Source organism: Aulostomus chinensis, chromosome 7 (genome assembly GCF_037954235.1).
Source record: "Aulostomus chinensis isolate RoL2024-O1b breed Wild chromosome 7, RoL_Achi_v1.0, whole genome shotgun sequence".
Taxonomy (NCBI): Eukaryota; Metazoa; Chordata; class Actinopteri; order Syngnathiformes; family Aulostomidae; genus Aulostomus; species Aulostomus chinensis.
The window spans coordinates 24,468,478-24,481,181 of record NC_141326.1 but is presented as its reverse complement, the minus strand read 5'-3'; the positions used below and the strand labels follow the sequence as shown (position 1 = coordinate 24,481,181).

The 12,704-nt window shown below is 41.6% G+C and overlaps 1 protein-coding gene across 5 annotated transcripts; it reads left to right on the top strand.

The window, feature by feature from the left end:
- The first annotated feature begins 575 nt into the window (after positions 1-575).
- parvg (parvin, gamma) lies at positions 576-12,387 on the top strand. Of its 5 annotated transcripts, none has more exons than XR_015117186.1 (14): positions 576-805; positions 1,345-1,443; positions 2,050-2,111; positions 2,694-2,796; positions 2,982-3,125; positions 5,907-6,022; positions 6,103-6,158; positions 6,244-6,278; positions 6,376-6,437; positions 7,031-7,099; positions 7,227-7,328; positions 8,316-8,388; positions 11,023-11,158; positions 12,300-12,387. XR_015117186.1 is itself a non-coding variant. In XM_086209479.1 (13 exons), exons 2-13 carry the CDS (start codon positions 1,380-1,382, stop codon positions 11,094-11,096), a joined length of 960 nt encoding a protein of 319 aa, XP_086065605.1. In that variant the 5' UTR covers positions 865-1,235; positions 1,345-1,379; the 3' UTR covers positions 11,097-12,292. The 5 variants fall into 5 exon arrangements, 1 of the variants encoding a protein (XP_086065605.1); XR_015117187.1 differs by lacking the exon at positions 576-805 and adding an exon at positions 864-1,235 and having other exon boundaries at positions 11,023-11,154; XR_015117183.1 differs by lacking the exon at positions 576-805 and adding an exon at positions 865-1,235.
- The last annotated feature ends 317 nt before the right edge of the window (positions 12,388-12,704 follow it).

Sequence of the window (12,704 nt, the reverse complement as noted above, 5' to 3'; positions counted from 1 at the left end):
ACAAGATTGAGGATTTTATTTGGCCTGTTTGTTGTGTGATTGGTTAGATTTGCTTTGGCGTTTTTAGTGAGGATGGTTTTGAAACAGCCAATTCCTTCAATTTGGGTTTAGCTGAAGGAATTATGGGTTTATTTTAGGCCTTTATTTTCTTGTCTCATTCCTTTGTTGCTATGGTAACCTTCCACATCCCCCAAATTGCCCCTTCATCTGGCTGATGGGTGGTCCTTTTTTTTTCTTTTCTTCAACAAGGCCGATGCGCACAAGTAGCTTTCTGTTTTTCATTTTTGTGTGTTTGCTGGAGACCAGATGACAGCGAATGCTGCCGGGCACAGATGGAGACGTGTGAGTCCAGCCCGAGCGGTTCAGGACACCGAGTGTCCTGATTCTCTCTCATGTGTGCTTTTCCAAACAATACATTTGTACACCTCTTCCCTCGCCTTACACTTATTATTAAGTCACAAATGTTGTGCGTGACACAGAGCGAGAAGCCCCTTATCAGAAAAACCCACCATGCTTGATAAAAACAACACAATGCCTCTATTAAAAAGAAGGAAGCGCCACCTTCTTCACCACATCCTCTCATCTGGGCTTATCTTTCCTTTCGACCCTGTGACATGTTATTTTCTTGAAAGCGATGGCTTGAAATCGAGTGCCGTCAGATCATTTGCGTGGATAGAATACACAAGAACCTCTGTTCAGATTGAGAACTTCCACGATACCGCTGTTGTGACAGACACTGGAGCTGACATCATTTTGAGGAGCTCGACAAACCCGTCTCTGTGGAGACGCTCTCTGAGCGCTGAAGGTAAGATTATTCAGAAAGACTTTTCTTCTTCTCCATGACCTTGTTGAAAAGTTACTGAAAAAGCAAACACATAGAAAACCCAGAGAAAGAAAAGTCGCCCACTGAAGCTCTTTTCAGGAAACAGACTCACGTCTGATTTGTCAAGAGTGTGTCTCTCTATGTTCAGAGGGAGAGGCACAGTCCTGCATCGCTTTGGGGATCCACATAGAGTTTGATGTGTTGAGTGTGCTAAAAGAAAAGTAGGAAGTGAGAAAACTGAACTTCCTGATCTTCCCTCTGTTTTGACCATTTCATTTGGATTCTTTTGCTCCTCTCATACTGCGTTTGAGGTGAGCACCTTTTGTTGGTACCCAGTGGCTCCAGTTTTTGGGGGGTTTTTTTGGACAGATTTTCTTTTTTAAAAGACAAAAACACAACGGAAAGCTGCCTGGTAAGCACACGGCTGACAATTCACGAGAGGCTTTCATCATTTCCTGCCTGACACGTTGACTTGTTCCTCTACTTGTCATGGTGATGGTGAGCACTCGGCTCCTCTGCAGAGTTCGTCAGCAGCAGTGGTGACTGAAGAAGAGCGATGGAGTCTGATATCTTTGAGAAACACAAAAACGAAGACACCCTGGACAGACAATCCTTCCTGGGTACGTTCGCGTTCTGTAAGCTGCTGATGTTCTGCCATGGTTTTCAGTCATTTAAAGTTGTAGTTAAATCACCACGTCTGTTTTATTTACAGTACATTTGCAGTACACATTATCATCGTCTAAAAATAATACTCATGCACAGACGTACAAATCACTGCATTCATTCTTCCTGTCCATACCAGCACTCAGAGTAGAGGCACTGGCACTATCTGGAGAGAGATCTGTTGAAATAACATTTGCATACCCAGACTGCTAGAAATGTAGGTCAGACCTCCTTTTATTGCCTCCAATATTTGATGATATTTTACTGTAAAATTCATTGTTTTTTTTTTTAATCATATATCGTTACAAAGAGTTCTTGTGGCTTCCCCCTCAAAAAAAGCTTCCATGTCATGTTACCTAAGTCCTACAAGTCAGTGTCAGATATTAGCACGAGACAGGAAATATTTGAAATTGCAGGCCAAATATATATTTATACATATTTAACATTTAAAGAGCAACAGATGGTGTAAAAGCTGCCAATCTCAAAATGTAACATGATGTGAAACACTGTGAACAACAAACAAACAACCAAACAACCAATACCAATTGCGTGTGTTCACACAGAGAGGAGGAAGCTGATTCAGCCAAAATGTTTGGAAGACCCCAAACTGGCAAAGCTGAAGGAGGTAAGAGCTTCAATCTCCATATCTGCATCAGTTCTTTTGTCGGAACATTGGTCTCGCCGTCAAAATTTACCGTAACATCAAGCAAAGATCCAACAGTCCCTGAACTTGAGTGGGCTGCAGGTAAATGCCGTGCAGGAACTACATTTCTGAGCCTGCATGTATGTGTGCAGGGAAGTGCATGAATAATATCTGATGCAGGCAGAGAGGTGGACGGATCAGTGAAATTTTAATGAACGTAATTATCAGAGGTGATGGGAGACGGATCACAGAAGAGCTGATGGAGTCTTCCAGATGGGATTTTAAAGCACATTTTGATAGGAAAAGATGGCTGCACAAGTGCCTCTTGCAAGTGGCGATGAATGAATAAACTGATAAGCCCACAATGTTTTATGAGTTGGGAGGAAAAAGTAATTAAATATCATAAAATGTATGTGAGTGGCTCTATGTAATCGTCATTTTCCATCAGCTTCACATCAGAACGTTGATTAAGAAAATACAAAAAAAAAAGGGAAAAAAAGTGCTGCTTTTCATCTGCAGAAGATGAAAGTGTATCTGACTGTGTGATGAATTGTGTTTTGGTAGACGCTGGTTGATTGGATCAATAGCACTTTGAATCCGGAGCACATAGTGGTTCAGAGTCTGGAGGAGGATCTGTATGATGGGCTGGTGCTCCATCACCTGCTGAGTGAGATAACACGCATTCGTCTGATTCTTCCGTCATCTCTGATTCTTTTCATTTCCATCTTGCCCATTTTAACATTATTTAAATTTGTCACGCAATGGAAATGAAAGCAAACAAGTGTTTCCTTTTAAAAACAATCCATGCTTGCCAGTGAAAACCTCAGGACCTTCATGTCTGGATTTATGCAGCCAGGTTGGCTGGTGTGCACTTGCCCTGTGAGGATATAGCACTGAGCAGCCCGGCTCAGATCTGCAAGCTGGAAATGGTCCTGGAGGAGTTGGACAGGAGACTGGGCCTGCAGGACAGCAGCCAGATCAAATGGAACACCAAACGTGAGTCATGCAGCAGACCGGGCTTCAACAACCAGGCAACAAATGTTCTGTTCTGTCACTGGTTTTGAATTAGAGAGGGATTTGGTGCTCACTCAAGGGTGTCATGTTAGTTTACACCAACTGTGAGGGATTACTGATTCACCTGTCAGTGGATTGTGTACTGGAGCTGGAAGAACCTGGATGGAAGCGAAGGAGAATACATCATCACGACATGGATTTAACATTAAATATCCCTGGTTTCGAAGCATAGAAACGTCTTCCTCGGATGACATCTTGTCTGTTTTAAAGTCAATGATTGCACAGTTATAAAGCCTTCCATTGATAAATGAAGTTGCTCACCAAAAGCAGGCCAGAGACACGACCAGCGTCCTCTGGACTCTAAGTGTGTCCTGTAATCTGATGTACTTGCACGTGTCAGATAGTCTGAGTTTCTTCTTCTGCCTTTGGAAAATCAGCTTATAGGTGTTTCTTAGTACATGATTTCTCCCGACACATTATGTTCATTTCGATTTTTTTTCTGAGGCAGTGATCTGAATACTCTCCCTCAGACGGTCAGAAGCCCAAATTTTAAATTAGACAAGAGTATACATGAAGCAGTTTGAGATGATATTCTTTTAAGTTTCTAATTTTGCCATCTGAAAAGTTTTTGAAAATCAATCCAAACCACATGGATTCAGATAGATAAATCTTATAATTTTAGCATAATTCCAGCTAGGAACTCTTGGTGCTCCAGTCTTGATTAAACAGCATTAGTGGTCCATGGCTGCGATTACAAGTGCAGACAAAACACGTCTTTAGAAGCTAAACTGAAGAGCGACTGGTGTGTCTGTTAAAAGTGCACTCACATTGTTTAGATAAAGTTTGTCAAAACAAATTTCAGGATGTGATCTGGGAGATGTGAGCAGTTTTACTACTGCGACAGGAGCAGGTTACCTTGCTGAGGAACTTTTAAACACTTTTAACAGCTCGTCCGCCGCTGCCGTCCCTTCTTGTGCCATTACTCACTGCATTTCCTGGAGGATGCTTATGTTTCCCTCACAAACAACTTGTTCAGCCGTCTATCTGCATCTGAAGGGCAGCACGTTCTCCTCTGAAGAAGCAAGATGTTGAAGAGAAAGGACAAGTGGCGTAGAAGTGGATACATCTACACATGTATGACTAATGAAAGGAAAAAAGGACGAACAGGAGCTGCTAAAACAGCTTCAGTGGTTCTTAGTGTAGCTTCTACAAGTCTCTCCTGCAGGGATGCACCATTTTTCCAGATAACATCAGCACGCTGGTGACTGTGAAGGCCATAATTCACATGATGTTCATCTGCTTGTTTTTTTTTTGAAATGAATTTATTCTATTTCTGTCTTTATTTTTCTCTCTGTGGAAGAGTAGGCGTTATCAGAAAGCTCATTGACAAATCCCGTGAATACACTTACATTTTTTCTTTTTTAATGCTTTTAATGTGATATAGCAGCTGTAGGAAGGAAGAGAAGTTCATAGCTAAATTGATATTTGAGCTTAAAAAAAAAGAAGATGAAACTTAAAAATGATCTGTTTGCATCATTTCCAGGAAATTGCTCGTGCATGTTGAAGCAATTCAGAGTGAGAGAGGCAGGCAAACAATAGCAGCCACTATAAAAGATGTAATTATACTGCAGAATGTAAATACACTGAATGGCTCCTGCTGAACAAATGCTGACCATGTTGCTGTAAAACTAATTGTTTCTCTGAAGTCATTTATTCGCCTGCTTCTTCTCATTTCCTCAACACTCTTTATGTTTGTTCTGCCTCATTACCATGTGTAACCTTTTAGATTATATCCATTTAGATTGTTGTTTAAGTATTACAGACAGTTTATGTCTGAAACATGTATTACAACAGCCAAATATAGTTAGAGAATTATTACTTAGAGTTTGGTGTCTCGGCTCTGATGGCATCACAAAATCACACACGTCGCATTAAAAAAAAAATCTAATTTTTTGTGTGTGTTGTTCCTTGTTTAATCTTTCAGTCCCAAACTCTGTTGTTAGTGTTATTAAGATTTTGATTATGATTATCCATCCATCCATTTTCTATACTACTTATCCTGTTCAGGGTCGGGGGGGAAGGAAATCCCAGGTGACATTTCGTGAGAGGTGGAGTTCACCCTAAATGGGTCACCTGTCTGTCGCAGGGCCATTGGGAGCGATTAGGGGCTCAGTATCCTGCTCAAGAATACTTTGACATGGTCACTCAGGGGAAGTGAGGATCGAACCAGCGACCCTTCGGTTGCTAGATGGCCATGCTATCTCCGAGCCATGCCACCCCTGATTATGATTGATTATTATGATTATCTTGCAATATATGTCAAGTATCTGATGCTCAGCTGCCCAATCATATTGTTCTTTATTGTATGGTTTTGTACCGTATCTTATTGTTTTGTACTGTATCATATCCTATCGTATTGATTCATATCATATCGTATCGTATCGTATCGTTTCATATATCGTATCGTATTGTATCACAGCATATCGTATTGTTTCATATCATATTGTATCGTATCGTATTGTGTCGTAATGTATTGTACTGGATCGTATCATATTGTATCGTATCATATCATATTGTGTCGTACTGTATTGTATCATATTGAATCGTATGGTGTTGTATCCTCACTTGCTCCATGTCGCTCTGCTCTGAGACAGTAGATCTTAAGTTATGTGGTTAAATCCTTCAGTCCTTTCTTTGTTCTTTCTGTTCTGAGTGCTTTCATTTGATTGTCAGTTGTCTGTTATTTCCTGCCTTCTCTGTCAGTCATCCACAAAAAAGACCTTCTGGCCACTCTTCATCTGCTGGTTGCCATGGTGAGGTGTTTCCAGCCTGAAGTGGATTTACCGTCGAATGTGAAGGTGGAGGTTGTTGAGGTGGAGGTGAGTTAGAGCGTCTCATCTGCTTCAAACAAAACTCACGTGAATGTTCCTCAGTTTTATTCACTTGAATTTACATGCAGGTCAGCAGCAGTGGAATCAAAACAGATGTGCACACAGAAGTCCTAACAGAGGGAAGGTGAGGAAGATTCGTATTTTTAATGTTTGATTCTGTGAATGTGAGAAAAACTTCACCTCGTGTTTTGTGTTTTTTTTTCTACCAGCGATACTTGCTCAGATGCCCTCGGCAATGCTGAAGGTGAGTTTGAGGAAGCAGGGCTGGTGTGACATCTTTGAATGTCATCCAAACGGCATTATGTGATGTGACGCATTTTTCTGGCTGTCTGGTCACACAGGGGAGGATCCCATCGATCAACTGCTGAGGCTTGAGGCTCACAAGGTCAACACGCTGAAGAAGGTAGGAGAGGATGAGGAGGATGTGCTGACTGCCAAGACTTTCTTTTCCAGCAGCATGGAGAGAGAGGAAATGTAGCACTAGGAAAGGAAATGAATATTCATCCTTGTTTGTAGCCTTAGGTGGGAAACTACAATACAACCTGCATGAATAATTGGCTGTTGCGAGAAGAATATTGATCAGCAATCTGTTTTAGTATTTTGTATTATTTAGGAACTATCAAGCATTAAACATTCATCAATTAGTGGCTGGACTCTAAGGAATGATTGTTGTTAAATCCTTTGTTGCTAACATTATATTCTGGTTCTTCAATTCATCACGAAGTCTAGAAATTATTAGAAAATAGCGAGAACTCAACAAAAATTCAAAAGTTTGTTGTATGCAATACATGAGGGTTTATCCATCAGTAAAAAACCTGAATAATATTATCATAATTTACTGTTTTCAAATAAGACTCGTTCATAAAGCAGCCCATCATATCATTATCAGATTTTTGGCATTGAAGAGGTTTTAACAGTCTGTTCCAGTGTTATTCTTTGCTTTCCTGATTCATCATTTAGTAAATTATTTAATGCATTCAAATGTTATATTTTCAGGTCATCTTGAACTTTGTCAACCAGTCGATGTCGAGCCTGGGTCTGCAGGTAGCTGATTTGGACACGCAGGTATAAAAAAAAAAGAAGAAGAAAAACCCCCAGAAAGACAAGTTGATTCAGGCGCAAACACGAACAATCCTGTGCTTCTGTCCTCTTCTTTCAACCAGCTCCAATTTCTTGTGTTTTTGCTGTCCAGTTTGCTGACGGAGTGATTCTGCTGCTTCTGATTGGACAGCTGGAACACTTCTTCATCCCGCTGTACGAGTTCAATCTGACCCCTGTCAATCACGCTGAGATGGTACGGACACATTCTAGAGTGCTGACGAGGCCCAAGTATAATCGCCCGTCAAGTCCTGTGTGTTTATTTTCCAACAGTCAAATAAGAACGTCTAGATTTGAATTAGATCACACACATTATTCTGTTAAAGAACCTCATAAGATAAAGCTACATTTCTATTTTGAACTCATCTAATTTGGCACACTAACGGAGGATAATGAACAGCGCTGAGACCTGATCCCACATCTCGCCTATTACAATTATATGATTATCACATAATTAATATTTTACAATCCTCTTAATAAAAGTAGCTGTATAATTCCTACGGCATCATGCCTCACTCATGACTCATGATATCTTTGATCTCACTTAACTTGAAGCCATATGATGAGTCTATGAAAAAGTTATGTATGTGGTCATGAATTACTTACCAGCGATACTTAATTCAGTAAAGGGAATTCTCAATATGAGACTTCCCGCCTCTAAAAGTTCATTTACACGTCGTGAAAAACACTTCAAATGTCGAGGACCTCAACTGAAATACAAATTAGATTTAATATTAGGTTGGGGTTTTTTTTTTGCTCAAAGTCTAAATCTACAAGTTAATGTAGATGTGATCCGCTGTGAAAGGCTCCTTAAGGCCTTCCTGATATATCACATTAAAAATGTAACGACCACCGTTACACCGTTGGTGAACCAGGGAATTTGTGCATCCAAATTTCCTCCAAAGGCTTCAAAATGGTTGTCCATAAACCAACGGGTGATGTCACGGTGGCTGCGTCCGCTTCTTCTCACAGTGTCACAGTGCGACGGTTTATGTCTGAAACGTGTATTACTGTACAGCGGCTGAATATAGTTAGAGAAGTACTACTTGCAGTTGGAGTAGTTAGACTCCACTTCTTTTTCCAGCCAAGCCGCAACTGTAGACACGGATTCGAGGACGCGTCGGACAAACATCAGCACAAACACGGCGTTTGGTTCAGTGTTTCCTACCTTTTTGTCTTGTAGCTTCAAAATGTGATGTTGGCCTTGAACCTCCTGACTGACTCAGGCCTGCAGGTGTCCAGCGTGGAGCCACAAGGTGACAAAACACACACACACGCATCCTTGTACTTATATCTTTGTGAGGACTTTCATGGACGTAATACATTCCCTAGACCCTCACTCTAACCCTAACCATTTCAATTGACTGCCTGACCCTAACCTTGACCCTAAACCTAACCAGAACCTGATTCTAATCTCGACCCTAAAACCAAGTCTTGACCTTCAAACGGCCCTTGAAGATGTGAGGACCGGCTAAAATGCCCTCATGTTCCAAAAATGTCCTCACTCTGTTAGTTAAATATGTATTCTAGTCCTAACCCAAATACAACACACACACACACACACACACACACACACACACACACACACACACACACACACACACACACACAAGACACCAGGATCTGTTAGCATGGGTAATCTCCTCCGCTCACTAGAGTGTCGATGATAGTGTTTTGTGGCAGATGGAATTGCAGCTGAATAAGAATGAGTGTGACTGGTGTCTGGACCAGTATCACTGCGGATGATTGGCTCAGGTCGGGTGAGGTCATTGTCATTCATTTACAGAGCAGCAGTGAGGGAGACATTGTCACACTGGTAGTGTCTGATAGACACAGGGATTCAACCTCACCGCTGTGCATGTCTGTGTGACAGCGCGTGTGTGTGTGTGTGTGTGTGTGTGTGTGTGTGTGTGTGTGTGTGTGTGTGTGTGTGTTATCAGTATCTATGAGCACTGCCACCCTGTACCACAGAGTTATCAGACAGATTGCAGAAATATTCTGATCCTATCTGTGCTTGGAAAAACTCATTCTCATACTCAGTTTCAGTGTTTGTCAGTTTGCTCTCACAGCTGCTGTTATCTTATCAGAGGCTCAACTATACATCAGAATTTCATCATTTAATGTTTGTCTGCGAGCGTCATCCATATCATACCATGAAATTGTGATATAATTACACTATAATGACTTTATTAGCAGTTATTTGTCAAGTTACTGGGAAATCTGCTGCACAGGGAAGAAATTAAAGGGAAAATAACACTTTTTGCCAAACCACCCAAAATATTTTGTCCTCAGCTTTTAACCAGGCTCAGCATCTTTCTGCTGCCGCCTTCTCAATAGCCCCCTTTTATCCCAAGGAAAGAACATTCAGCGCTGATAACAATGGCAAAGTAAATTTGTTAACACTTTACCTCAACATTATATGATCCACAAACTTGTTCTGCAGACTTTAGCACAAGAACGTTGTAATACATGGCTTTAAGTCTCCTTACTTTAAGGGAAAGTTCACCCAAAAATGAAAATTCAGTCATGAAGGGAAGTTTTTTGTTGTTGTTGTTTAGTTCCCAAAACACTTCTGGAGTTTCACAGGTAAAGGTGTTGCAGAAATCTGAAAACTAGTAATCTAAAGCTTCCACAAGACAGGTTACGCTTGCTGCTTGAAATCAAGTCGGTGAAAAAGGATACTTCATCCTGAGCCACATGAGACTGAATGTACCTCTGCTTGATTATAGCAGTACTGCAAATATATGGATGTGATGCAGTTATCTCGGGTGTAGTTATTTGCCAGCATGTAGAGGAGCAGGGCTCTGGGTGCAGCGTTAGCAAAGTCTTGACCAACATTTGGATGCAAATAGAAGCCGATGAGTGGATTTGAGGGCTCTTGTGGACAACAACAGAATGGAGAGAATCAGAGATGTCAAATAAAGCCTGTTGGACCATAAATATCAACCGTCTCCCATTGTGACCTTGACTGCTCCATCTCCACCAGGTGAAACAGGTCTTATTGCCCAGCATCATGCTAACCTCACTAATTCTCCTGTGGCAGGATGAGAGCAAATCCCTGCAGCCAGCCTCTTTTTGTTTTTTGTTTTTTTTTAAATCCTCTTCAGAGGAGTGGAGGCTGTCAGAGCAGCAGATGAATGCTTATTGTGTTGGCACCAGATGGTGAACAATTACATGTGGGTGCGATGTTTAGCTTTGACTTCCTCCACAGTGGATCAAAAGGAGAGAGGAGTGAAACAGAGTGAGTGAGTGGATGATTGGCTGGCTGGCTGGTCTAAGTGTGTGAATCAGTCAATAGAAAATTGATCTCCTCCACTTCCCGGCAGATCGATTATTGACCAGTTGCTCTGTATACACTTTCACAATCAGTAAACCTCCCCGTAGCATCGCCCGTCATCCATACTGCCTGCAACTGTAAACTAAATCCTCAATGTGATAACTTATAACGTAAGTACCAATATAATTAATCTACGCCAGCAGCAAGTAGCTAATTTAATTCATTTTTAGTATCTTTTTAATTATCGGCATGATTGCTGTGATGGAAGGAGGAATCCCAGCACTTGGGGTCTAAAATGGGAGCGCGCTGCATGCATTAATGAGGCTTGCTGGTGCTGGAGTTGATCTTGGTGTCACACTCATTCAGTTAGCGCATCTCACAACAGAGAGCAATTTTGTCGGGATCTAATCTCACCAAGGACATATTGATTACATTTCCATCTAATGTATTTTTTGTCCTCCTGATCCATGACCTGTCGGGGTAGACTGTGAGAATAGTTATTAGCTAATGTTGGTAAAAGTATCCTCACATTCTCACTCCTCAGAAGGGCTCTCGGATGCTGCTGATGCATTATAAATAAAGCCCTAAATCTCCCCTGTGGCCCGTGTGACAGATATCGTCTCTCAGGACGTCACCGCCACCTTGAAGATCCTGTACGCCTTGTTCAGGCGGCACAGAGGGAAATGAGAGAGGAGCCAGAGCAGAGTCGGAGCTCCACGGACGGAAATGCAAAGCAAAGTTGAAGGCAGGTCAGACGGTGATGCAGTTTGACAAATTCTGTTTAACTAATCACATGACGGGCTGTTTATGTTCTAATCCTGCTGAGGATGCCGGCTCGATACAACCTGAGTCTGACTGTTCTCGTTCTCCAGTCCTCCTGTCTGCGTCTGAAACTAAGCAGCTGTGCCTCATCCATCGCGATAAACAACTACACAACAATAATACTGCACATCATTTGGAAGTTACGGTGGTGAAAGGATCAGCAGTGATTAGAAGTTTTAACCTCTGTGACTGGATGCAGCACAGAATAACATCCACTCACAGTGAGGTCAAAGGTCAAATCACACAGTTGCAACAAAGCCTAGAAGTGTTTTTCTATACACGCACCAACGACAATGATGGACAGACACGCATGTGAACTGGGTCGATGATGCTGGAGTCTGAGGGCTGCCGCCGCTGAGTCACGGTCACTTCTGAGTTTAAAATTAGAGGCGGGGATCATTCAGAGACCCGTATCAGATGATCTGAGGCGCCTGGTTGTACAGCAGTGTTGATCTTTCCTTATGCGCGGTTTTGTGCTGCTAATGTCGGCATGCTAAAGTTCTCACAGCAACAATGAACAGCAGGTTAGCACGGCACCTCAATTTACCGCATTAACGTGCTAACATGCGCTGATTATGAACTCAAGTGTCCGACAACGCACGGGTTTGACTTGCTGACATTCGCAAGAGAAAAGCCAGGAGGTCAACGCAGCAGAATTCCTTTAATTCCAGTCGTTGCTGAGGCGTTTCTGTCTGGACCCAAGAGGCAGACCAAAGCCTAGCAGGCAATCAGATCTATTCCAGCAAAAATGCTTGAATTATCAAACAAAATATCAGCTGTAAGCATTCGACTACCTATTTACCATATATATATATATATATATATGTATATATATATATATATATGAATTAGACTTGGGTTGCAATAAACTAGAAGAATAGAGAAAATAAGAAAAGAAAAGAAAAGAAAATAAGCTTCAATAAATGCTCACCCGCCGGCTCATTTTTATAGATTTGATTCATATTCAGTCACACTGGTGTGGTTTTCAGCTTCTTTATTCACTCATAATTTGATTTCCCCTGTAACTTCTTGTCCCTTTCACTCTTTCTCATTCTTCTTTTTTTTCAGCCCGGTGCTGGTAGAACATTTCATTTCTGCTGTAGACCCTTCCCCCCTTCCTCCTCCACGGCCTTCTCAATAAACAATGTGAATTGTCTTCCTCTGCCTCTTTCATGTGTTCCTCCTGACAGTTTGTGACCTCCTCCTGCAATTGTCATTTCTCAAAGAGTGAATTCTCCGCACCTCAATGTCACACAAATGTAAGAGGGTGCAGCCGCGGAGGGGAACACGGTGGATCGAATTAGCTGTTGAATTTGATTCATCCCCAGTGCTGCAAGATCGCACACGGAGAACGATTTTAAAGACATTTATGCAAATCGGTAGCGATTTAAAAAAAAAAAAAAAGAGTGATTACTACAAGCAGTAGTTCAACAGAACGGTGTTCTCAAAACATTTTCTTTTGTTTAGGAAGAT

What these genes read in the sequence shown, in the direction of transcription:
- parvg (XM_086209479.1), top strand. Translation starts at nt 1,380, where the DNA reads ATGGAGTCTGATATCTTTGAGAAACACAAAAACGAAGACACCCTGGAC. An exon ending in GGTGCTCCATCACCTGCTGA is followed by an intron (nt 2,797 to 2,981) that starts GTGAGATAACAC and finishes GGATTTATGCAG; the next exon opens with CCAGGTTGGCTGGTGTGCAC. An exon ending in TAGCTGATTTGGACACGCAG is followed by an intron (nt 7,100 to 7,226) that starts GTATAAAAAAAA and finishes TTTGCTGTCCAG; the next exon opens with TTTGCTGACGGAGTGATTCT.